The 25,842-nt window shown below is 25.1% G+C and overlaps 1 protein-coding gene across 2 annotated transcripts; it reads right to left on the bottom strand.

Moving 5' to 3' along the window:
• LOC136071912 (ADP-ribosylation factor 6) lies at positions 1-25,345 on the bottom strand. 2 transcript variants are annotated; one of them, XM_065797721.1, is made up of 6 exons: positions 25,216-25,345; positions 12,282-12,342; positions 12,072-12,163; positions 3,347-3,450; positions 982-1,180; positions 1-730 (listed from the first exon to the last, which is right to left on the bottom strand). In XM_065797721.1, the coding sequence occupies exons 3-6, from the start codon at positions 12,151-12,153 to the stop codon at positions 591-593; spliced, it is 525 nt and encodes a 174-aa protein (XP_065653793.1). In that variant the 5' UTR covers positions 12,154-12,163; positions 12,282-12,342; positions 25,216-25,345; the 3' UTR covers positions 1-590. The 2 variants fall into 2 exon arrangements, with proteins under 2 accessions (XP_065653793.1, XP_065653794.1); XM_065797722.1 differs by having other exon boundaries at positions 408-730; positions 12,278-12,342.
• Positions 25,346-25,842: the final 497 nt, after the last annotated feature.

The raw sequence follows: 25,842 nt of genomic DNA, 5'->3' as shown, positions 1-25,842 counted from the left end.
TTTACTGAAAATTAAACATTTTCAAAAATACTCAGTCATCCATCATATTTAAAAAATAATGTTTAAAAAAGTCACAACCGAATGTTATTCGGAACAGACGATACTTTCAAAATTTCCAGAATTTTAATTTGATAGACAAAAAAGAAGCTCCAAAATTTAAAATAAACACGAAATGATTTCTATTGCAAATGAGACAAGAGCTAAAAGTATGTTAAAGACTATTTATCTAAAGCAAAATCAAAAAAGAAACGCAAAAGAGATAAATCACAAAGTAACATTTAGAAAACTAAAATATAAAATGGATAAATTTTGATAAAGTTTAACTTATCGAGATACGTGGAAGAGCTTTCAAAATGGGAACAAAAACGTTTTGTCGTTTTTGAATTAATAAAATTAGAAAAAAAAAATTGAAAAAAACGATACACTATATTAGTTGGTTATAGAATCTGCAAAAACAAATTACCATAATATAAATCTATATATGAAATGTCTTTCATCGCTTTAACCAAGGCTTGATATGCATTTTTCCACAACCATTACAAAGCATGGTGCACAAGGAAGTATAGGTTACAATTTACTATTTAAAAAGATTATTTATAATTTGCTGTGAGCCAAGTAAGTCCTTCATATAATCCATCACCTGTCGTTGCACAAGATGGTTGAACAAACCAATTGCGATCACGAATTTTTGTTAAACCTAATTTCTCTTGAATTTCGTGTGGTTTCATTGCTTTAAAAAAAAACATTTGAACTGATATACTTTTATAGAATAAAAAAATAAACAAAAAACAAGAATAAAACAAAAAACATGAATAAAACAAAAAACAAGAATAAAACAAAAAACAAGAATAAAACAAAAAACAAGAATAAAACAAAAAACATGAATAAAACAAAAAACATGAATAAAACAAAAAACATGAATAAAACAAAAAACATGAATAAAACAAAGGTAAAAAAAGTTATAAAAGAAGAGCTTTTTACCTTCTGGTAAATCTTGCTTATTAGCAAAAATAAGAATGATAGCATCCTTCATCTCACGATCATTTATTATTCTGTGCAGTTCTTGTCTTGCCTCTTCTATTCTATCTTTATCAGCACAATCAATAACAAATATTAGCCCTTGTGTACCTGTATAATAATGTCGCCACAAGGGACGAATTTTATCCTGGCCTCCAACATCCTTAAAAAATTACGATAGACAAATTAGTTTCGAAAATATAATATATTTTTTTTAATTAAAATTACAACTTTTTTGAAGTATCAAAATTAAGATTACCTATGTCAAACAAAAATTTGTACAACTGATTTTTTTTTAAAAACATTTAATATAGTATAGTAAATTGTTCACTTTGATAGCCTTTTCATGTTTTAGTTTTCTTCAATTAATTTTAATTTATTCAACTTTTTTACTTATTTACTCTTTTTACTTATTTAATCATAAATATTTTTGAACTCTTTCAAAGATTTTGCTTTGACAGCTTCTTCTGACAATAAATTGCATAATGGTGCAACGCTAATTGTTTAGAAGTTATGCCACAATTAATAATTTCGCTATCATATCTTAGGTGAAATAAATTACATCCTTATACTTAAGGTGAAATAAATTACATCGAAACTTTTTAACAGACTTTTTTATATTAGGGAAACGCTTTTAAAAAGTAACAATTTACTGATAATGATTTTTTTTGAAAGTATCATTTACAGTTGTATATAATTTTTTCAATATATATTATATAAATTATTCAAGTATGCATTTTTTATAATAAACATTAAAAAATAAAAAATTATTTTGTCTTTATAAACGATGACTTTCTAAAATAACGAAAGTCTCGTTAACGAAGTGTAATAAGGTTCATTGAAGTTAATACATTTAAAGTGATAAAAAAATTTTTGTTGAAAATAAAAGATAAATATTTTTGAAAGCTGTCACAATTAAATAAGTTTGATCTTTTAATATATATGCTTTTATATTATTGAAACACTTGAAGTAACAAAACACTTCTAATGAGAATTAATAAACTATTTTTTTTTCTTATTTGTACAATTATGTATATTTTATAATAAATGTTAATATTTTGAAACAAATTAAAAAAAAAAAAAAGTACAAAGGTTAAAACAAAGAATGAAATGGTTTTTTAATGAATAATTATTTACTAGTTTACATGATTTTTTAAATTAGTAAAAAAAAAAACTAAAATTTTTATAGTGTGAGTATTTTTTAAACACTCATTAAAAGTAAATTGTTCTTTTTTAAATTGTTTTGTTTTAGTTGGTTTTTTTTTTAATTTTCTTTTTTGTTAAGATTTTTTTTCTTTTTTGTTAAGATTTTTTTTTCTTTTTTAAAGTAAAGTTTTTTTAGTGCATTTTTAAATTTTAAAACTATGTTAAAAGCCGTGGTCAAATCGCCAAAACAAAGTATTTTTTGCACGGTCATATAATTGCGTGTGATCACATGTCTTCTTGTGAAACACTGATATTTGTAAGAAAACAACAGCTTTAACCAAATCAGCTTGAATCTTTTCTACTTTTTAACTATTTTTGACTGTTGGTAATATCTTTGTATCATCAGCATAAAGTTTTGTTATATTTTGAAGGATTTCAAGGAAATTATTAATAAATATCAAAAATAAAATGGTGCAAGCACGGATTCTTGAGCTACGCCACTTAAAACATTCTTTCATGTATAGACAACGCCACCTTGTTTGACTCTTTGACGCCTACAACCCATAGACAGGTTTGTCTTCTCTAAATGTTTTAACACATACACCATACACTTCAATTTCTATAAGGAAACTTTTACAGAATTCCTTTTATTTTTACACACCATTGAGTTAAGTGAAACTGATCTATTGTGCAACATTAAAAGGTTGTCACTTTTCTTAAACAATAGTGTTACATCTGCAGATTGAAATTACAACCTTTAAAAACAGTTCAGCCATAGAACAAGTTCAATTCTTGCTTAAGAATTGCACAATAATGTTTATTAGAACAAGCTTCATGGATGCTTTCTGGATTTATGTATTTTGGTACCAGCGGTATCTTGTGCTTGTAGAAACATACATATTTACAATTGTAGTGATGTTCCTAAATAAATGAAACCAACCGAGCAATTGGTGGCATTTCAAAAACCTCACCACATTAGATTATACACTCATTGTGTTAGTCATAATGCTTGACATTATTAGGTTGAAACAAAAAAGATGTGTTTTTACCGCGTGGACAGTAAAAAACATTAAACAAAGCAAAAGTTTTGAAACTAATATTTGCAAATATCTTGAAAATAATATCAATATTTTATAATTTATTTTTTAAACATTAAAAAAAAAATAAAAACTTAAAAACTCACCCAAACATTGAATTTAACATTTTTATATGCAACAGTTTCAACATTAAAACCAACTGTGGGAATTGTTGTTACCGATTGTCCTAGCTTTAGTTTATATAAAATAGCTAAACATGTCAAGGTAAAAAGTATAAACATAAACCAGTGAATTTTTTGTCAAGTGGAATAAAGACTACAAATTAATTTATTCTAGATGACTAATATCGAAAAAAAAAAAAAAAAGACAACAATAGCAACAAAATTTGTAAGACAAAAAATACAGTTTATATATAGGATGATTCTGAAGATTATCAGATATGATGATTCTGAAAACACTTATTTATAATAATATTGATTAGCATCAAACCCTAAATGTGTTTTAAATAAAAATATGACACTAAAAATAACAAGATGAATAATAAGCTAAAGGCTTATTATTCTAATAGGTTAAATTAAAATTAGAAGACGTGAGGCTAGGGCTATAACTCTTGATATTAAAAGCCTGGCATGCTGTTTTTTCCATAAACTCTCTTCAAATGAAGTATGTATGAATGTTCTTAAAATTGTTGAACAACTTCTTTCTAACCTTAATATCAAAACTGTCTTAGATAGACAACACTCTTTTTCATTACCAGTAACTTCAAGGGTATCGCCAGATTTCATGTTTGGTCTTGTATCGATTTTCATCTATAATGATCTTAGAGATAGTCTTACCCCCTGTAGCTCTATTAGCCAATAGCATTACAATATATGTCAGTCTTGGTAAAAAGTCATCACTTTTTGATTACTTAGAACAAGTCATCAGTCTTAATTATCTTCTATGACAGCTTGGGCCTTGTGATGAAAAAATTTCAGTTGTTAACTACTAATAGTTATTGCTATTGTACTCCAATATCAATTAATAGTAATACTTATATTTAGATCTTTAACTTAATGCCTTCTTGGATTATCTTTCACTCTTAACCTCTCATGGAAACCATATGTTGCAAAATTAGCACTAGCAAGGTTGTCTTTCTTTATTGTACTTAGCATTTTCTCACTCCTGAATCTATTCTCTACTTCTATAAATCTCTTAACCTTTAAAATGTAGCATAGATTTAAAGATTTAAAATTACATTTTCAATTATGACAAAATATATCATTTACATTTATTTCAAGTTGCTTACATTTTTTTTGTTTATTGCGCAATAAATTGTAAACAATTTTTTAAAAGAAAAAAGAAAAAACAATATTAAGAAAAAGTTTAGTCTTGATTTTATTTTGCACATCTCTATAAAGAATGTCTATGAGGAACAAAATTTACAGGCAATGAAAAAATAAAGCATAAAAATACAATTATTAGTTAAATTATTTACAAACACCTTTAAAATTTTCTTTAGTATGATAATATATAAAACAAAGCACAATACACAAACAACATCACAGTCTACACATATCTTGCTTTTGATCTTACTTTGTTCTCAGAGTATACAACACACCTTCTACTAGGTTTGATAGTTTTCTCTGTAGCTATAATAGTTTCAATGAAATGACATTCTGTTAATCGTAAAAGATAAAGTAATACATGAGCAACTTCTATTTTTCCCCACTGATTCATGGTATTTTACACAATTCTCTTTAATAATCGATTCACTAAACTAAAATGGTGCCATATTAGATGATAACTTGTTTTTTATAATATTTGCATTGAATGCACAAGCACTAATTAGGCGCATGAAAATCTTTTTATACCCTTTTTTTGCTACCACCCATGCCTCTGTAATATATGTATCACTAGAGGAATCTTTAGCAGCTCTTCTAACAGTAGCTATATTATTTGGAACACAGGTACACAGCATGTGTACATCTCTTATATCTCTCCATTCAGTATACATATATTTGTTTTTGTATTATATCGCACTAAAATATCAACAGTTAAAAGATTCTTAGAGTTCTTTATATCTTGTAGTAACTGTTTGCCTTTGATATGTACCAATACAATTGTAGCAATATTTTGTTTAAAATTTATTCTGCTAATGGCAAAAAATAAATGTTATGCCATTATCAACAACATCAGTTTCTATATCACCATCTGCTGATAATTTCTTTTTCTGTCACAGATTTTATTGATCCTTCCTTAGAAGAATTATCATCAGAACTAAAGTTAGATAAACCATCATCACTATCTCTCATATATTCAATAAGATCTTCAACAGAATATTTTTCTCTTATAGGAAAAGATTTTCTTGATAAAGCCATGTTTAATTTTTTCACTAAATTAGTACAGTGTTACTTCAAGCTTTTAATTATATTTAAAAAAAATTTAGAGTATATAATGAAGATTTTACTTCTGTTAAAAGGCACCAAATAAATGACAACTATTTTAGACAATGATAATCTCTTTAATGAACCTTATATCAAATCATCTAAATATTAATACGCTAATGAATAGTGCGCATAGTTACGCCTAATGTTCGTGTTGTTAATGACGGTTCTGTATTCTGTAAAATACACCATTTCTTAGTTTTTAAGTAGTTTCTAGACTTCTGAATGCGCAGTTATATATTCCATGCGGTCTTTCGAGTAAGGTCAGCAAGCAAATTAGAGCTGATATATTATTATTTTCGAAAAGAACTGATGTTGTTCATTGTTTAAAATAGAAAATTTAAATAATCGTTTGTTTGTTGTTGGTTGTTTTTATTATTCTAATTTTTATAGCCTGTTTTCATTTTTTAGATGAAGTTAGAAATAAAATGTCTGGTAAAATAGTTTTTTTAGTACTATCTAAACATGAATACAGTAATTTATATAATCTTCTAAATATGAATACTGTAATTTAATAGTGTTAGTGTCGTTTCACTTTCTTTTTTAATAAAGAACTTTCTAGGCTTTTATAAAAGCATTTCTTTACTCCACGCGGTCTTTCAAGCAAGGTCTTCCAGCCGATTAGAGCTGATAAACTTTTAGTTTCAAGAGGAACTGAGGTTGTTCATTGTTTAAAAACTAAAATTTGTTTGTTGTTCGTTGTTTTTATTTTTCTGTTTTTTTATAAGAAGAAGTTAAAACTAAAATGACTGGTAAAAAAAATCTTTTTATTACAATGTTTCTTTTTTAGAAAAGTGTTTCAGTTTTGTCTTCTCAGTCTTTTTAGATCAATTTAAGCAAGTATTTTTCATTTTTTAGAGCAGTTAAAAGGAGCTGATGGCCTTTTTAGTAAGTATATAGTGTATAGTAGTTTACTTATAGTTTATATTAGTAACATAGTTATATTAGTTTATTTATAGTTTATATTAGTTTATATAGTACATAGTAGTTTATTTATAGTTTATATTAGTTCAAGTTTATTTATCGTTTATATTAGTAAGTTTATTTATAGATTATAGATTAGGATTAATGAGAATACAAATTTTTTTTTAGACAGGCTAGCTGACAGCGACTTAAGTAAGTTTTATCATTTAGATTTTATTTGAGCACAAATGTAGCATTAGCAATTTTATTGTATATAATTTTATCTCAATTTTTATTTTTAGACAAACAGGTAGAACTCAGGACTTAGATTTTGTAGATTTAAAAAATTCTTTTGAATATTCTTTTAAAGCATTGAATATGTTTTAAATATTTTAATAAATTTTGTCATTTAGGTGTGGTAGCATCATCAGTTGGTGCAAATAGTAATGTCTTTTATTTATTTTACAGCAAATAGTAATGTCTTTTAATTTATTTTAAAAAGAATCAATAAATATTGTTTATTTAAACATAATCATCAGGATAAAATAGATAAGATAGATAAAATAGCTTTTTTATTTAATTTTTTTTTTTTTAGTTATAACTTCAGTTGCACCAGCCACAACAGGTAACTTCGTACATTTATTTTAATATACTTGAATTACATTTGTTACTTAACTTTTCAAGCAATAAGTATTGTTTATTTCAACATTATCGTCAAGATTATATAAATAAACTTTTTATTTGATAATTTATTTTAGTTGCTTCTGGATCAACTTTAAATAATGGTAACTCATTAATTCATATTTTTTTTATAGATAAATATAGATAAAAAAATGTAAGTTGGAAATTTTTGTAGATTTAAAAGCAGTAAGCTTTTTTCTAAAGGTTCTTTCTATTTTTGGATTAAATCCACTATCACTACATTTGTTCTATGTTTATATAATGTACTTTAATAATTTTTGTCATTTGAAAAAATACATCTATGTTAAATTACACCAGGTTGTAGAAAATAGTTATAGTTTAATGATAAGGTTGTAGACTGTTAGAGCAGAATATAGATCTTTGATCTATATAATCTATTCAATAAACTACTACCAAAGGGAAAATTTACTATCAGTTGTTTGTTTGTTTTTCTGTTTAGTTGACAACAATGAAGAGAGAGGTAGTATATTTAAAAGGATTTTCATTTTTTTATAAAGTAACTAAAATGTTTTTTAAAATATTGTTGTTGACTTAAAAGTAAAACAGTAGGTTTTTATAATTTTATACAATAAGCCCAAGAACTTAGGTAATACTTAAAATTATATTGTCAATAATAGAGAAGAAATTTAAAATTCTCAGTAAGACAGCTTCTTATTATTTTACATCAAGTTAGTTTAATTAAAATTTATTTTCTTTAGTTGATCAACAGAGAGCTAATAAAGGTATTAGTTAAATTAGTTTAGTGAATTTATTTTTAAAAAGTTAAGTAGATATTTTAACGTCTATACATTTAAGTGGTTTTATTGTTTAGACACAGAATTGAAGACTGAAATAAGTCAGTGTTTTTGCTATTAGATAATTGTTAATAGGAACTTGTTTATTTGTACTGTAACAGGAGTTTTAAAACTTCAAGTACTTAAGCTTTATTTTCTTTTTTCTTTTAGGAGAGTTGGAAAAAAAACTAAGTATAAATTATGTGATTAGTATAGTTAAATAAAACATTTATATCTGTACACTCAGTAGTCCAAGTCAGTTGTCACATTTTAGAAATTGTCCAGGAGAGAGTAATAGTAAAATAATTATTCTTTATTTTTTATTCTTGATGGTAAAATTTATGTTTTATTTAATCTGTCTTATTTAATTTGTCTTGAGGCACATGAAATAAATTTTGACAAAAATAAAAAGTTGAATAAAAAAAGTGAAAAGTCATTTTTGAACTAAAGACATTTTTCCTTTGAATATTGTGGGGACACCAGACCCTTTATATTGACCAAACTTTGTTTCACATTGTTGCAGGAAAACAGTCTTTATACCTATGTAGAGACTGAAAAACTAAAAAGGTCTCATACATAACTCATTTTCACAAAAAACTGGATAACCGACCTTTGTCTTCTGAGGTACAGATATTAAAATTTAAAGTTTATTTTAGTTTTTTGGTTTAGTTTATAGTTAATTTTAGTTTAGTTTTTATTAGTTTTAGCTTCAATTATCTTTTTTCTTACTTTAGACAACTTCATGGAAGAAATGAGGGGAAAAGGTAAAAAAAATTATATTTATTTATATGTAAATATAATTCTATCAATTATTCTGAGGTATACTTTGTCTTTAGTGTCTAGTAGAAGCATAATTTAATATAAATATGATATTTTTAAACTGTTTGCATTTTACTGATATTTTTATTAAAATTAAATTTCTAACAAGTTAAACTCTTTTTAATTTACTTTTTTTAAATTTATTTTTAGCATCCTTTTCATCCTGTGACAATGGTGAGGTTGTGCTTTATATTTTGATTAAAAAAAAATTGTAAATATTTTTAAATTTTATTATATCCTTCTATTTGTAATTTTAGAGTCATTAACATTTGAGGAATACCAAAGATATTGCTCCCAACACCCAGGGCCTCTCTCGGAGAGGTCCTTCAATAAGTGGCAAAGTAATGGCGGTATGGATGAGCCATCCTTCAAATGGAGGGCTCATCCATACCGGGGTGTTGGGAGGCACTGAAGAAAAAACAGCAACCAAAAGGTTGTAAATGTCTTCTATCAGTGAAGATATTTATAACTTTTTTGTTGCCGTTTTTTCTTCGGTGACTTATTTTTATTTTTTTTAATTTTGTAATTTTTTTTTTTAAATTTGTAATTTCTTTTTATAATATATTGTTGTATATTTGGTTTGTTTTTGTCTTTTTTAATTGAAATTTTATTTGTTTTTCACCGATTAAACTTAAATATAGTTAAATTGATTCACTACCCAATCATCATAATATGATGCTACATTCTATTTGTTAAAAATAATTAATTGGTAGTTTAATTTATTGAAAACACTGCTTGTAAAATTTACTATAAGCCAAGACTATTTAGCTATATAAATGCAATTTATTTATATCTATTTGATTTTTTATCTTTAATGTTTTTAGTTTGGGTCTTTGAAGCATTTGTTTTTTTGCTTTTTAATTAAAATATTTTAAATCTATTGTTATGTCTTTTAAATTTAACTAAAGTTTACTAAAAGCCAACGTGAAATAACGTCGTAAAACAACACCGACAGCAGTTTAAGTATGACAACAGGCTACCAAAAAGCAGGTAAATTGTATTCCAGTTGTTTATTTTGTTTTGATTTGTTTTTCTTTTATGTCTACTTATCTGTTACAATTTTTATTTTAGGTTTGTCATACGACACATTAATGCAATATAAAAGATCAAAGTTTACATATTTTTTACAATTTGTTATACACATATTTGATTGTAAATCACCTTTTTTTTGTTTGAAACGTATTTGTACTCAATTGCTTAGTTATTTATAATAAATTTATTTAGTTGAGTGCATTTAAAGACAATTTCCTTTTTTAAAGAAACATGTATCAAGGGGATACCAAAAAATTAATAACTCATAAATAATTTACGTTCACTTCATATTTATCTTATTAATTAAAGTTCATGTTATAAAAAATATAACAAGAATTTAGCTTTAATCTTTTGTCAATTTAAGGCATGATGAAGTGTTATTATTTTGTGTCAGTAACTAAAAACGTATTGTGTTGAACTTAGTAATGTCTAGGAAAATGGTTCTGCCATACACTGATATGACCTATGTCAGTTGTAAATTACTCAAATAACGTTAAATAATTGGTAAATTAATTTATTTTAATTTTACAGATGATTTAATTTTTTAATTTAAAGGCGTTTTTCTTACAGGGTATTAGTTAAGGTTTCGCAACTTTAAATTGTGGAAAACAGTCACTATAAATTAAATAACAGATCGACCGTAACCCGTATTACGGGTTGCTTGCTGATAGTTTAAATTAATACACTCAAAAAGATTTTGTTTAAAAAAAAAGAAAAAAAAAGAAGTGTTTTTGAAAATGATAATTTAATGAATTTAATCTTTACTAATGTTTTCCTGTTATTGAAATGCTTTTAACTTGAGTGAAAAAAACACTGTTAATAGAATTTTTTTTAACTTTACAAAGGCCAATATTTTTTTTTTTCTTTTATATTAATAGGAAGAAATTTTTTTGAACCTCTTCTTGTTTTCATGACTTACTTAACAAAACATTTCAAAGATTTAAATATTTTTCCTTTATTATGTATTACTCGAATACATGCATGTTTAAAAAATATATTTTTTTAAATGTTAATTCAACTCCTTAAGGCCGAGAAGGCCACTACAGACAAGGAGGCTACTTAATTGCAGTTATAAGCCTCTCAACTCTGTAACTCTAAAACATGAACCTTAACAAACAAAGCTGCCACGCGGAGAAACAAACTATAATTTGAAGTTAAATTATAAGTTTAAACAAAGCATGAAATGGTTTTAAAAGGAGCTAAATTATTAATTTTTTTTTAATGCATATTTATTTACTAGCATTTATTTGTATGGAAACTTTATTTTTAAATTAGTGAAAAAAACATAATTTGAATTAAATGTGCATATTTATTAAACAATTGTTATGACTTGTTACTTTAATTTCCTATATTAATGATAAAAACATAAAAAACTAAAATGCTAAGATCATGTTTTTAATTAGGAAACCTAATTAAAAACATGATCTTAGCATTTTAGTTTTTTATGTTTTAGTTTTAGTTTTTTTTTTTTTTTTTAAAGAGTTCTTTTCTTTTTTAAATAAAGATTTTTAAAATTTAAAAAAAGTTTAAATAAGTTTTTTTGGCTTTTGAATTGTTTAACTTTTTATAACATGTTAACAGCCGTGGTAAAATCATCAAAACAAAAAATTACTTGCATGGTTGTATGATGGCATGAAATTGCATGCCTTCTTGACCAAGACTAAAATTGTTTATAAAAAGTAAACAAATAAAATACTAAAATTATGTCCATATAAAAACATAAAGGCAAGTACAAAAAGTTTTAAAAGAACAGCCTCTTGACCTTATTGGAACCTTGAATAAAACTTCTTGCTTTTTTTAATTTTTTAAATAACCATATATCATAAAGTATATTATAAATATATTAAAATGTATGCTCAAACTTTAATTGAATGAAAATACCTCCAACTTTGACTGACTTTGACAGTATATAGATTTTTAACTTTATATTTATTAGTTTTATTAAATATATTTATGAATTACACTTTAATATGATTTTATTTTTGTGTTTATACTGCTAAATAAAAAATTTATTTTGCTTATTTACAGGAATATAATTTAAATTTTTAAATCTTTAATAAATATGGAAATTTTTCACAAAGATACAAAAAATAAGAAAATCAGCTAATTATAGATCAAATGAGACTTTTACGGAGAAAAATTAATATAATGAATAAACTTGTCAAATTGAAAACTTAATATCTAGAAAACATCCTAGATGTAAAATGAAAAGATACTTGTTTTTCCAGCAGCATCTAAGCCTAGCATAAGAATTCGCATCTCTTTATTGCCAAAAAGTTTCGAAAGAACTTTCCCCATTCCTAAAATTCTAAAAGCAAATAAAAGTATTAAGAAAGTATATATATAAGCAAAAAAAGTATTAAGAAATGAAACAATATAAGTTGCTTCTTTAAAATTAGCAAATTAAATAAAAAATATATACATACAAGTCTGGATGAATGGTTTGTTTTACATATGCAAAAACTTTGTGTTTAAATATATTATACTCTAAAAAAAAATAATTTCATAATTATTAAAACAAATTACTATATAAACAATATTACTTCAAAAATTAAACAAAAAATCAAATACTAAACAAAAAAATTTACAAAATAATATTTGCGTAAAAAATATGAAAATTTTCTTGAATTTTATTTATAGCAAAAAAAAATTTTGTGGTTCAGTATTTTTCTTTTTCTTTTTTTTTTATTAATTTGGACACTCCAAACTGTTGTCAAAAATATAAATATAAACTTGTCAACCTAATTGATATCTTATGATATGAAATAAAAATAAAAGTTGAAATTATATAATCTCATAAAATGAGGTCATATAATTTCAACTTTAAAATTATACTACAATAACAGTATTTTAATAAAATTACTACTGATGATTGAGGTCAGATTTTTAAAAATATAGCATTAATAAATATCTTTCATATGTAGATACTATGTGCATAGATGCTAATGCATCCATTCAATGCATGTCCCACCTATTTGTAATTCAGTGTGTGTGTGTGTATATATATATATATATATATATATATATATATATATATATATATATATATATATATATATATATATATATATATATATATATATATATATACACACACATAGACACACACGCACACACACACACACACTACCATTCATATTTATTCGAATGACATTAACTTTTCTAAAAATTGCTATTTTTTATATAATTATTTCTTATGTTTATTTTTGCACTATTAGATAACTTAAAAGTGTTTTGATTAAAATGCTTTGATAAAAACCATAAGAATAATAAAAATGCCCAACGAGGGCAAAACTACATAAAATATGGACCATCATTGACTGTAAACCTGGATCGACGTGTTGAAGTTTTAAACCTTTGGTTACAAGATAAGATTGTCAGGGTAAAAAAATTGTTGAATGTATAATAAAATAGTGTGTATTATCGTCTGTAAAACATGGTGGATGTCATATTAAGGTGCATGGCTGTTTTGGTTGGAATGCCACAGGTGACTTTGTAAATATAGAGGGAGCAATGACATTAGTAGTACATTTAAAAAATCATGCTACACCTTCGAAAAGACAAGTTAATGGGAAGCCATTTCGTAAGAAAATGACTTTAAGCTTAAATCCAAATCATATTTTTCAAAAAATTGTTAAGTTATTTGAGTAAGTTTGAGAATGATCAAATATTGAATAGAATGATTTAGGCACCAAATCACAAGATCTCTCTCCTATTGGATTTTTATGGAAGGAATTATAAGTAATGTCAAAAACAAATGCCTAAAGATGTGGAAAAAACTTATTAGTGGCATAAAATTGACTTCAACAAATTGGATAAGCTGTTAACTAGAATGCGAAGAATATATATGACGGTTATTGTCTTAGGTTGATTAAAAGGCAAGTAAATCATAAACTTATCTAATGAAATTTATATTAACTTTTTTGTAAACATAATAAATAGGAAAATAACATATAAATCAGGTAGTATTTGTTTTCAGTTTCTCTCCCAATAATAAATAAAACTTTGATATCTTATATCAAAAAGTACAACCATTCGAATAATTATGGACGGTAATATATATAAACACACACAATATTCATTTTTTAGAAAAAAAACTTTAAACCAAACTTATTTGGATAGTTCCTACCTTGCAAATAAACTACCTTTGAGGCATTTAATGTCAGTTATTAACAGAAAAACAATTTCAAACAAGTATTTTATCAATATTGGTAAATTTGTCTCTATTGTCAATGATCTATTAGTATAAAATAATTTAAATAGTATAAAATTTTATATGGTATTAATTTTTGAAAAATAGGAGATTATTGCATGAAACTTGAAATTTGTTAATGAATATAAATTTAGATAAAAATAGTAAAGAAAATGTTTTATAAACTTGGCCCAAAATTGGGTTTTTTTTGTCCCTAAACTCCAATACCCGCAATCTTTACAAAACAATCTCATTTAACATAAGCATAAACATACAAAAGTTTGGAGTTCGAACAATGTCTGTATGTGTCAAAACTCAAACATCTAAAAATCAGCATACACCTCTGTATAGAACACGTTTATGAGGTGTTAGCAGACATTTTCAAAATAATTTTTTTTGAAACACCCGAATATACACATATAATAATTTGTTTTGACAACTTAGCCATGCTTGTTGCATGTTTTAAGTTAGCACATTTAAAAAATGAACTTAATAAACAAATGTAAACTTAAACTAAAATTTGACTAAAATGACAGGAATCTATCTATCTATCTATCTATCTATCTATATATATATATATATATATATATATATATATATATATATATATATATATATATATATATATATATATATATACACACACACACATACATACATATATATACACACATACATATATATATATATATATACACACATATATATATCAGGGGCTATTCTAGACCGTTTTCGATAACGTCAACGTATTTGGGCGCCACCTAAATTAAAACTTGAGGACCTTTTTTTTTTAAATACTTTTTTTTATGTTTTTTACAGCAAATATCAACTTTTTTTGCACAAAAAAAAAAAAAAAAAACAAATTGCCAATTTTCTGCTAAAGTTTGCAAGAACGAGGGGCACAGTGGGCCCAGAAGTGGAAATAGAGAAAAAATATTTGTTTGAGAAAGTCTATAAAAGTTAATTATTCAGAAAGTCAGATAAATTTGTGGATAAATAAAAAAAAAATTATGTTTCTAGCTAATTTCTAAGTGATGATATGCAATTTTGAAATTGATGAATTTTCAATTTTTTTGTGTATCTATAAAAGTTTAGTAAATTCGGTTAGTTTCCATTCAAAATGAATTTACTGACATGAAAATTGATAAAACACTTACGTAAAAGTTGTTTTTAGTTTGATATGTAATATATTTTTGAATAAATAAATTAAAAATATGTTGTTTTTTATATTTATTTTTTTTCTTCAAAGCTTTTAAAAATTAATTATGTTATTATGTTATATATTTATGTTGTTATTTTTTACAAAAAATCAGATTAAATCTTAAGTTTTTTTAAAAGTGCTAACTTGCCTCTACTGTGTCATACATTTTTAAAATATTTAACATTTCTTCTTTTCAAATATTTTAAGGAGAACTGAGGCAAGTTAGCACTTTTTTTTATTCACATGATTTAAAAAAGTTGAACAGTGATAATTATTTTTTCCTTAAAATATGTGAATATTTTACTTTTAGTTACAAATATGAACATTTTAAATTTTTTAATATTTATTTAATATGGTTTTGTGTTTGTTTCAACAGAAGTAAAGTAAAATAAAAAATAAATGTAATGGAGGAAAATAAAAATGTAAAATACATCACAGAAATAGATTTATTCACACAATTTGTTAGAGCTGACAAAACTGTTAAGCCAAATTCAGTAACATATTCAGCCATTAAAGAAATACTTTATAAAGATTTTGAACTATCAGTTAATTCATTGGAGTTCGAAAATGTGTGTGAAAAAACACGGAAACGTTATAAACGCCTGAAAGAGAAACATTTCAAGAAAAATGGATACGCATTTATACTTTCACAAGCATCAAAAGATATCATTTATGAAGTAGAGGATGCTTGCATAACAGAACCATGTTTTTCAAAACAAAGAAAGTCTTTTACAGAACTGGGTGATAAGATGAAAAAGGAGAGGACACAGGAACTTCTCAATTATATAAACAAATTTATCACTAATGAGTGCCCAGAGTTGCATGTTAACCAGTTATTGGGTTACCTTTTACATAGAGTTAACACAAAAAATAATAAAAGTATTGCTCGTGTTGGAAATGCTATTTTTACAAACCATATGGAAACAATAGATATCTTTAGTATAGATGAATCCATTGCTCTAATGCATTCCCTTACATTAAGTAAAGAGCAAATGAGAAAATTAAGATTTCTTTTTGCTTCAAAAGGCATATATTTTCCAACAACCAATGAACTGCTTGAAGGAAGAAAAAAATTGCGCCCTACAATTAGTAATGTTTTGACTGGAAGAGGTGTTTCTGTTCAATACAAAGAGCTTGTAAAAATGACAATTGATTCTGTTTTGAATATTATTAAAGATTCTTTTATTCCAGTAGATGGTGATGAGTATCAGATGTGTTTTAAGGATGGTTGTGATGGAGCAGGGCAACAGGTATCAATGAAATCAAAAGAAATGATTGAAAGCAAATCAAATATCTTTCAATATGGTCTTATTCCTCTGAAACTAATATGCCATTGAGATAGTAAAAATATGACCCTGTGGCAAAATTATTTACCTAATGCATCGAGATCATTACGTCCTGTGTTTTTGATAAGAGAAACAGAAACTAATCAAGATTTGCTAGATCTTATTGTCCCAACTACTGATAACGCACGAGAAGAGTTGAATGCTGAAGGAATGTGTTGTCTATTTGGCAAAAATTATATCAATGTCAAAATTTATATTCAAGATACAATGAAGGATTTAAAGTTTAAACGACTTATCAGTGGACTAGGAAGTGCAGATTGTATACTTTGCAAAACAAAAACTACTGAATGGACAGATATTAGGAGAGTTAGTGAAGGATTTCGATCATCAGAAGAAACTTGGATGCTGTACGAAAAGCTAGTTAATAAGGATGGTATCATTCCAACTAAAACTGGAGATTTTGCCACACGAAAAGGACTTAATAAAAAACCACAAACCAAATCTGACCAAAAAAGCATATGTATAACACATTCATATATAAACAGCACTACCTGGTTTTTAAAACTACTTTATAGGTGTCATATAGATTACAGACTTTGGGTTACAAAAACTGGACCACTTGGTGAACCAATACGTAACGCAAAAGACAGGGTTATTACTAAAATAAAAGAAAACACTGGACTGCAATTAGATATGTGTTGTAACTCTGGTGAGAAGGGAGGGACATCTACAACAGGGTCACAAGGCCGTAGATTTTTTTCTGAAGAACTAATTTCCAGCATAAATGATCTATGCTCTCCTATGTACAAAGATAGCTTGTTATTACTACATTCTCAAATCAGTGTTATACTTCGTATAGTTTCTTGTCAGCGTAAAATTAAAATAGACAAATTTCAGGAGTTATGCAATAATGCTACACTTAACATTATTACAAATATGCCATGGGCACAAATTAACCACACTCTTCATGGAGTCCTTCATCATTCAGCTGATTTAATAACTCTAAATCATGGTTATGGCCTTGGCAATTTATCGGAGGAAGGTCTTGAAGCAAACAACAAAGATATTAGAAACTATTTAAAACTTCTCTCTCGTAAGACATCACATCTAGAACAACTTACAGATGTAATGAGTCGTCTTTTAGAGAGATCGGATCCTTGTATTTTAAACCAAATTATCCATTCGCATCCTCCAAAGTTATGCGAAGATTGTGGTTCAAATGAGCATACAAGTAGATCTCATGAGCGTATGTTTTCAAAACCAAAGAGATATTTTGATGATATGTTTGAAAACCTTATTTATGATTAATTATAAAGTTATTAACATTTTTTACTATTTTAACTTTTTATCTTCAAATATATGTTGCAAGTTCAATTCATTAGAACTCTTTCCTTATAATTTTATTATACTTACATTATTTTAAATCCAAATTTGACAGAATACTTGTTTTTAAATACCAAACTTCTTATCACTAGAATAGTAGAAACCAGACCCCCATATTATTTAAACTTTTGAATTTTTTTTTCTTTAAGTATATCTGATAAATTACTTTTTTAATCTAAAAAAAAATTTTACTTTGAGTATTTATCAAAAAATACTAATTTATCAAAAATGACCAAATATGGTAATTTGAACCAAGTCCACAAATTTAGTTTAATATTAAAAATTTTAATTTTCCTATAACCAGCAAAAAAATATCTTTCTAAAAAGTCCTCAATGAGTTTTCTAGGATTTCTTAATCATTAGTTATGATCCTATTTCCAAAACTTATCATTCTGGGCCCACTGTGAGGGGGTACCGCCACCATTTTTTCCTAGAATAGGCCCTGTATATATATATATATATATATATATATATATATATATATATATATATATATATATATATATATATATATATATATATATATATATATATATACATACATGCATAAATGTATATATATATATATATATATATATATATATATATATATATATATATATATATATATATATTTAGGGTGGTCCTTAAAACAACTTTTTTTTAAATGTATATGCTCTATATAAAAAAATTATACTAGAATTAAAAAATTTTCAAAAATTTTTTTTTTATTTATTCAAAAGTATATCAAGTTGGGTCTCAAAAGAAGTGAAACTATATAAAAACTTCAAAAATAATAATTATTTTATCAAAAAAATTATTTTTTAAGATTTACATTTATTATAATTTTTTTTTCTAAATGTTTTTTATAAAATGAGGATTATTTTAAAAATTTTTGAGACTCAACATGATATAATTTTGAAGAACTTTTGTTTTGATAGTTAAAGGGACTCATCTGATATTAAAGGTGTTGAGCTACCCCTAACAAATTTTTTTTTTAATTCTATTATTATTTTATTATATAGAACACATTTAGACAGGTAGAAGTAGACATTTAAAAAAAAAGTTGATCTAAAGACCACCCAAATATATTTATGTATGTGTATATATACAGTGGTGGCTCAAAAAATTAGAGCCACCTCGAAATTTAGACAATATTTGAGTTTCGACTGTGAAATTAATTAAAATACATACGGATGTCCAGTTTTTGTCATTTCGCATTGTTAATTACTTTGTTTTGAACATATTTTTACAATGACAACACTATTGAGCGGTTTAGAGTGAAGTTAGTTGCATTATTGCAGAAGATGTCACATTTTAGCACGTGTTGTACTGGGCGATAGTTGTGTTTCTGGCGGTTTTTATTTGTTGATTTTATATTTTTACACCAAAATTTGTTTATTTTACTATTCAACGCTTATTATATATTCTATTTACAAGTAAGTTATCATTATTTTACAACTTTTTTATCATATTTAGGTAAATTTTGCTATTTTTTAAAATAATTGGTGTTTTTAAGGTATGGGCAAAGAGAAAGATATTTCTCCCACAAAACTAGGGCTTATTCAAGGATATTTGTCGAGTGGAAATCATTCCAACAGGCAAATTGCCAAGTGTGTGAATGTTTCCAGAGCAACAGTCGATAGGATTAAAAGAAAACTGGACAATAATCAATCACTAAAATTGAATAAAAGAAAAAATTGTGGACGAAATCGAATTACAACGCCTCGCACCGAAAGAAAAATAAGGGATATTGTGATAGAAAATAGGAGAAAATCGAAAAAAGTGCTTAAGGAAATCATAAACAATGAAGGTATAACAATATCCCTTGCAACACTTCGGAGAAGAATGACGGAGCAGGGGTTTAAGGCCTGTAGACTAGCCAAAAAACCAAGGCTCACCCAGGCAATGAAGGATAAACGTCTCTAATGGGCTAAAAATCATCGCCATTTTACCACTGATGATTGGGAAAGAGTAAGTACTCAGTTTCTCTTCATAAACACATTAAAATTTAAACGAATACCATACTAAAAAAAAAAGAATAAAAGTATTTCATCAAAAATATTAACCCAATTTTGAAAATTTTAGGTTTGCTTTTAAGATGAATCCACATTGGAAATTCTAATGGATAAAACTAATTTCGTCCGAAGAAGGACAGGTGAAATGTTCAATGAAGATTGTCTTGTGGAGAGGGTGAAGCACCTGCTAAAAATTATGGTCTGGTCAGTCATTAGTAGCCAGGGTACTGGAAGGTTATACATTGTAAAAAATAAAATGCGGCAGGACCAGTACATCCAAGTCTTGAAGGAAAGAATGATTCCTCAAGCGATGAAGTGGTATCCGAATGGGAACTTTACCTTCCAGCGCGACTCTGCTCCATGCCATATGGCAAAAACTGTAACAAAGTTTTTAGAGGCTGAAAAAATCCATGTATTACCCTGGCCAGGAAACTCGCCCGACTAAAATCCCATAGAAAATTTATGGGAATTGTTCAAGAGGGATATAAGTAAAAATCTTATAACAAATAAAAGAGATTTGATTGAAAAATTAATAAATGTTTGGCACCACAGCGAGGAAATAAAAAAAAATTGTCAAAACCTCATCAAAAGTATGACCAGAAGAGTTGAAGCCGTAATTGCTGCAAAAGGTGGCCACACTAAGTATTAGTGATTTTGTGTACAATATTTTGTATATCTTATTTATTTTTCCTAAATATACGTTACACTTCTATATTTTTGTCATTTACTATTATTTATATCTTATATTCCCAAAATAAATAGCTGTAAATTTAACTCATTACAAAATATAGGGAAAATCAGCTTCAGAATATGAAAATTTGTAAAAATGTTGGGTGGCTCTAATTTTTTGAGCCACCACTGTATATAAATAAATAAATAAATAAATAAATATATATATATATATATATATATATATATATATATATATATATATATATATATATATATATATATATATATACTTTTTGGGTCACATAACACTACAAAAAAATAACAATTTGGAATTAAAATTAAAATTAAAAAAAATTTACACCAGATATAATTTAATATAGATATTAACGTATCATTGACTTTTTTAAGAAAACAAATGATAAATATTTTTGTATAACTTATACCAAATACAAATATACCAAATTTTTTTAAAGATAGGTTAAAACAAATTGGTGATAATTTTTTATGTTTAATATCTATAGGTGCAATATTTTTGTTTTAAATTATTAGAGTACTTGACTTATTCATATATAACTCAAAAATTTACCGATATATAATATATTATTTATGCAATAAGTATTATTAAATATAATAAATAATATTTATTATATAAAAAAATATTATTTATTAGATTATTAAACTACAGTTTAATAAGTCTCATATAGTAAAGAGCTATTGTATATAAAATTTTATTAAACTTTATCATACTAATGTTTATTTTATTTAAAAATACTTTTACTTTATTTATCTATTCTAAAAAATAACATAGTACTTTTTTATCTGGTTTACATGTGCATAAACTATTTTGAAATTGTTCGACAAACAAATGATACAAATTGATATAAACAAATGATACAATGAAGCAGTTGATATGTATAAGATTTGTATCATAAGGAAACAGATGAACTGGCGAGAAATTAGTAAGCAACTGGGACTATGGCCGGGGCTAGGTTTGATAACACATAGCCGCAACTGGGGCCAGGTTTATGACCAGAGCTGCATAAATATTGATAGATCCTATAAAAATGTTATTTTTAATTAAAATTTATGATATGAGTTATAATTAAAAACAATACTTTTATAGGATCTATTAATATTAATGCAGCCCCAGTCATAAATCCGGCCGGGGCTGCATTAATATTGATAAATCCTATAAAATATTGTTTTTAAATAAAATTCATGTCGTAAATTTTAATTAAAAATAATATTTTCATAGGTTCTATCAATATTTATGCAGCCCTGGTCATAAACCTGGCCCTGGTCACGGCTATCTGTTGTCAAACCTAGCCCCGGTCGCTTACTACGAGAAATGAACACATTTAGTTAGGTTGGTAATATAAATTAAAAACAAGAGGACCAAGAAGAGAACCTTAAGAAACACCACACAAAGCATATTTATTACTAGAGTTAAAACAATTAACACTTATAAATTGTTTTCTATCTGAAAGATAAGATCGAAATCAGTCATATAGATCACTGTGAATTTCATGATGTTCTTATTTAGTAATTAAAATATTATGGTCATTTGTATCAAAAGCTTTTTGTAAATCAATAAAAACACAACAAACAAAACCAGTATCAAAAAGACCAAAAGGATTTTAAAAACAAAAAAAAATCCAACAAAAACTAATAACATTCAACTTGTTTTAATTTATGCTTTTAGTTACGATTAATTATTATATATGTATCAAGTTATAAAACAGTATCAAAGCTCCAAAACGGTACTATCTCCATATATTTAATTTATTTTTATAAATAATTGTAAAATTATAAAACCGAAATGTTATTATTTCAGTTTTATAATTTTATTTGAGACTTAAAATACATGGTTCAATATGTATATTATAAATATATCATTAATAAAAGCTCTGAGATTTGTTTCAAAGAGAATAACAAACAATGGCTACAAAATGAACCGATATTAGTTCAACTAATATTTGATAATAATACTTCTAACTGCTTCCATCGAAAAAGATAACTCTGCTCTAATCTTAACTGTGGTATCTGGCATTACCCAACATGAGGTTTAAATAGAAAAGCTTCAAAAGATAGTTAAAAAGATTTGAAGAGCTAATTTCATAGCCATTTTCGAAAAAATTGTCTTAACTGCCCATTAATATTTAAAATAAGCATATACTTTTCAGTCATGTTAGCAACTTTTTTTAAAGACCTCAATATTTTTTTTTATTTTTAGCTAAAAATATAATTTTTTTATAATGGTTACATGACAAAATTATTGCAAAATATACATGACAAAATTATTGCACTATATATATATATATATATATATATATATATATATATATATATATATATATATATATAGTGCAAGTGATAAATATATTATATATAAATATATAATATATTTAAATATAATATATTATATTTAATAGATAAATATATATATATATATATATATATATATATATATATACTTGCACTATATATATATATATATATATATATATATATATATATATATATATATATATATATATATATATATATATATATATATATATATATTTGAATGTAGACTGCATGTACAAGAGTATGTAAATTATTATTTTAAAAACATCAATAATAATTTAAAACATCAATACGAATTTCTCTCGATACTAAATTTAAAAAAAAAAAAAACTTTTTGTGGATTATCGAACCATGTTAAAAGAGATTTTTAATATCCATTCATCTGTTGTTGAAAAAAGTATAAAAGGTAAAAAGTGAAATTGGCTTAATATCTCAATCAAAGCAGAGAAGATTAAGATTAAAGGGAGATTATACATGGGATGAGCAAGATTTTACCTTTTTCGAAAATATATATAATTATATATATATATATATATATAATTATATATATATATATATATATATATATATATATATATATATATATATATATATATATATATATATATATATATATATCAGGGATGCGGAGTACCAAAAAGGACTCCGGATTTTAAAGTCACAAAAAGATTACTTCATTCTAGTTTTTGGTATCCAAGAGTTCTTAAAATATAAATAAGTTTATGGATTACTATTAGGAAAAAAATTAAGACTTTTAGATTAGAGGAACAATCATTTTTTGAACCCGGAGTTCTTAGGTATAATGGCCGCAAGGACTCCAGGACTCCGGGCTTAAAAACAATAAGTTTCAAGTCATTAAATCTCATGAATTTTTTTTTTATAGCAGATCATAAGTCAACAAACATGTTTAGAGCTTCTGGACACTACAGACTTGGAAAAAGTAGAGTTATAAAGCCGGAGTCCTTTTGGGACTCCACATCCCTGATATATATATATATATATATATATATATATATATATATATATATATATATATATATATATATATATATATATATATATATTGTATATTATATATTTATATTGTAGCAGTTAATAATAATAATCTAATACCAAAAGTTTATTATTAATTAAATATAAAAAATTGAGGTTACTTGACAATTAAAATACAAATGGTACAGAATAAAACAACGACATAGTAATAATCATATTTACAACAATTGATTAATAGACTGTTTAATAAGAAAACTTAACAAATTAACATTTGTTAATAATATTCAAATAAAAACTTAACAAAATAGGATTTACTAGACGTTTACCTTATAATACAATTTAATTTCATTTAGAAACAACAAATTTTGCTTCTCCTTTCATAACATTTTTACTAATTATAATTGTATTGTTAAACCTTGTTTAATGTATCATCATTTACAAAATATTAAAACTTATGTATACATCATTTTTAAAACTTAACAATCAAAAAGATACTTAAACATAAAATATTTGGTGTTATTGATAAATTATCTTTCTTTTTTCATAGCTTGCATTTCATTGCTAAACCTTTAATATATCATTTCATAGATCCTGGCTAAGTTACTAAATGTGCTGTCACATAGAGTAATGGCAGATATATTTGATTGCTACTCAACAAACAATAGCAAGTTAAATATTCTTTGCAATATTTAAAGCAAATTTTCAACTAATTTTATCAAATAATAAACATATTTCTCAACCTTATCTGTACCATGCAAACTTTGTAAGACTAAATTAAATACTACTCTTTCAACCAGGAGTGTTTAAGGCAGAGCAAAAATTTTATATTCAAGGCTGTTAAAAGTTGACACAAACTATTTTAATGTGTTATACTTTTTTAGTTCCTTTACAGTCTCTTTTCACAATATCTATCTATCTATCTATCTATCTATCTATCTATCTATCTATCTATCTATCTATCTATCTATATATATATATATATATATATATATATATATATATATATATATATATATATATATATATATATATATATATATATATATATATATATATGTATATATATATATTACATATATGCATATATACAGATATATATGAGAGAGTAAAAATAAAGCTTCAGAGTTGTAAAAACATTTTATTAGTATGGAAATAAAGTATATCAAATTTTTGGTATCCACATTAACAAAATAAGTTTATCTATTACTCCAAGAAAATAAATACACCATTAAGCGGAATTGTATGGTAAATTGTAATCAAAGAAACTATTCCGAAGCTAAATGATACCTTAGGTGTGGCATTAACTGAGATTGATCTCGAAATCAGTCATTCCGCCTTCTTCTCACAGAAATCATTCGAATTGAAAATATAAGCCCACGAATCAAAAAACATTGGTCAGCGGAAGTTTTAAAAAAAGATAACACGAAATCCGCCTCTGTTTCAAGTATTTATTTAAGAATACCATAAAACATAAAAATTATGTATTACATAATTTTTATGTTTTATGGTATATTAAATATTATGATATATTAAATATACAATAAATGTACATATTATGGTAAAATATAAATATTTTGGTTAAATATACATATTATGGTATTTTAAGTATACAAAACCATTTATATAGTGATAATTGCGAGGTGGACTGACGAAATCATGCTCCGTCCAATACTTTCCAATTTTTTAAAAATAAACTATAAGTTATAATATAAAAATATATCTAACAATTTTTTGACCACCGCCCCCACCCCAGGTTAAAACTGACGCCTAGATTGCAATATAAAATATTAAATATATATGTACTTACAAGAAAAAATATTTGAAGGGTAATAATTAGAGAATTAATAATACACAATTTTTGTTAAGCAATATAATCCCTTTAAAATACAGTACCGCATTTATTATGGATGAATT

This window comes from Hydra vulgaris, chromosome 05, assembly GCF_038396675.1.
Source record: "Hydra vulgaris chromosome 05, alternate assembly HydraT2T_AEP".
Lineage (NCBI taxonomy): Eukaryota > Metazoa > Cnidaria > Hydrozoa > Anthoathecata > Hydridae > Hydra > Hydra vulgaris.
The sequence above is the reverse complement of the archived record's forward strand: the minus strand, read 5'-3'. Positions and strand labels throughout refer to the sequence as shown.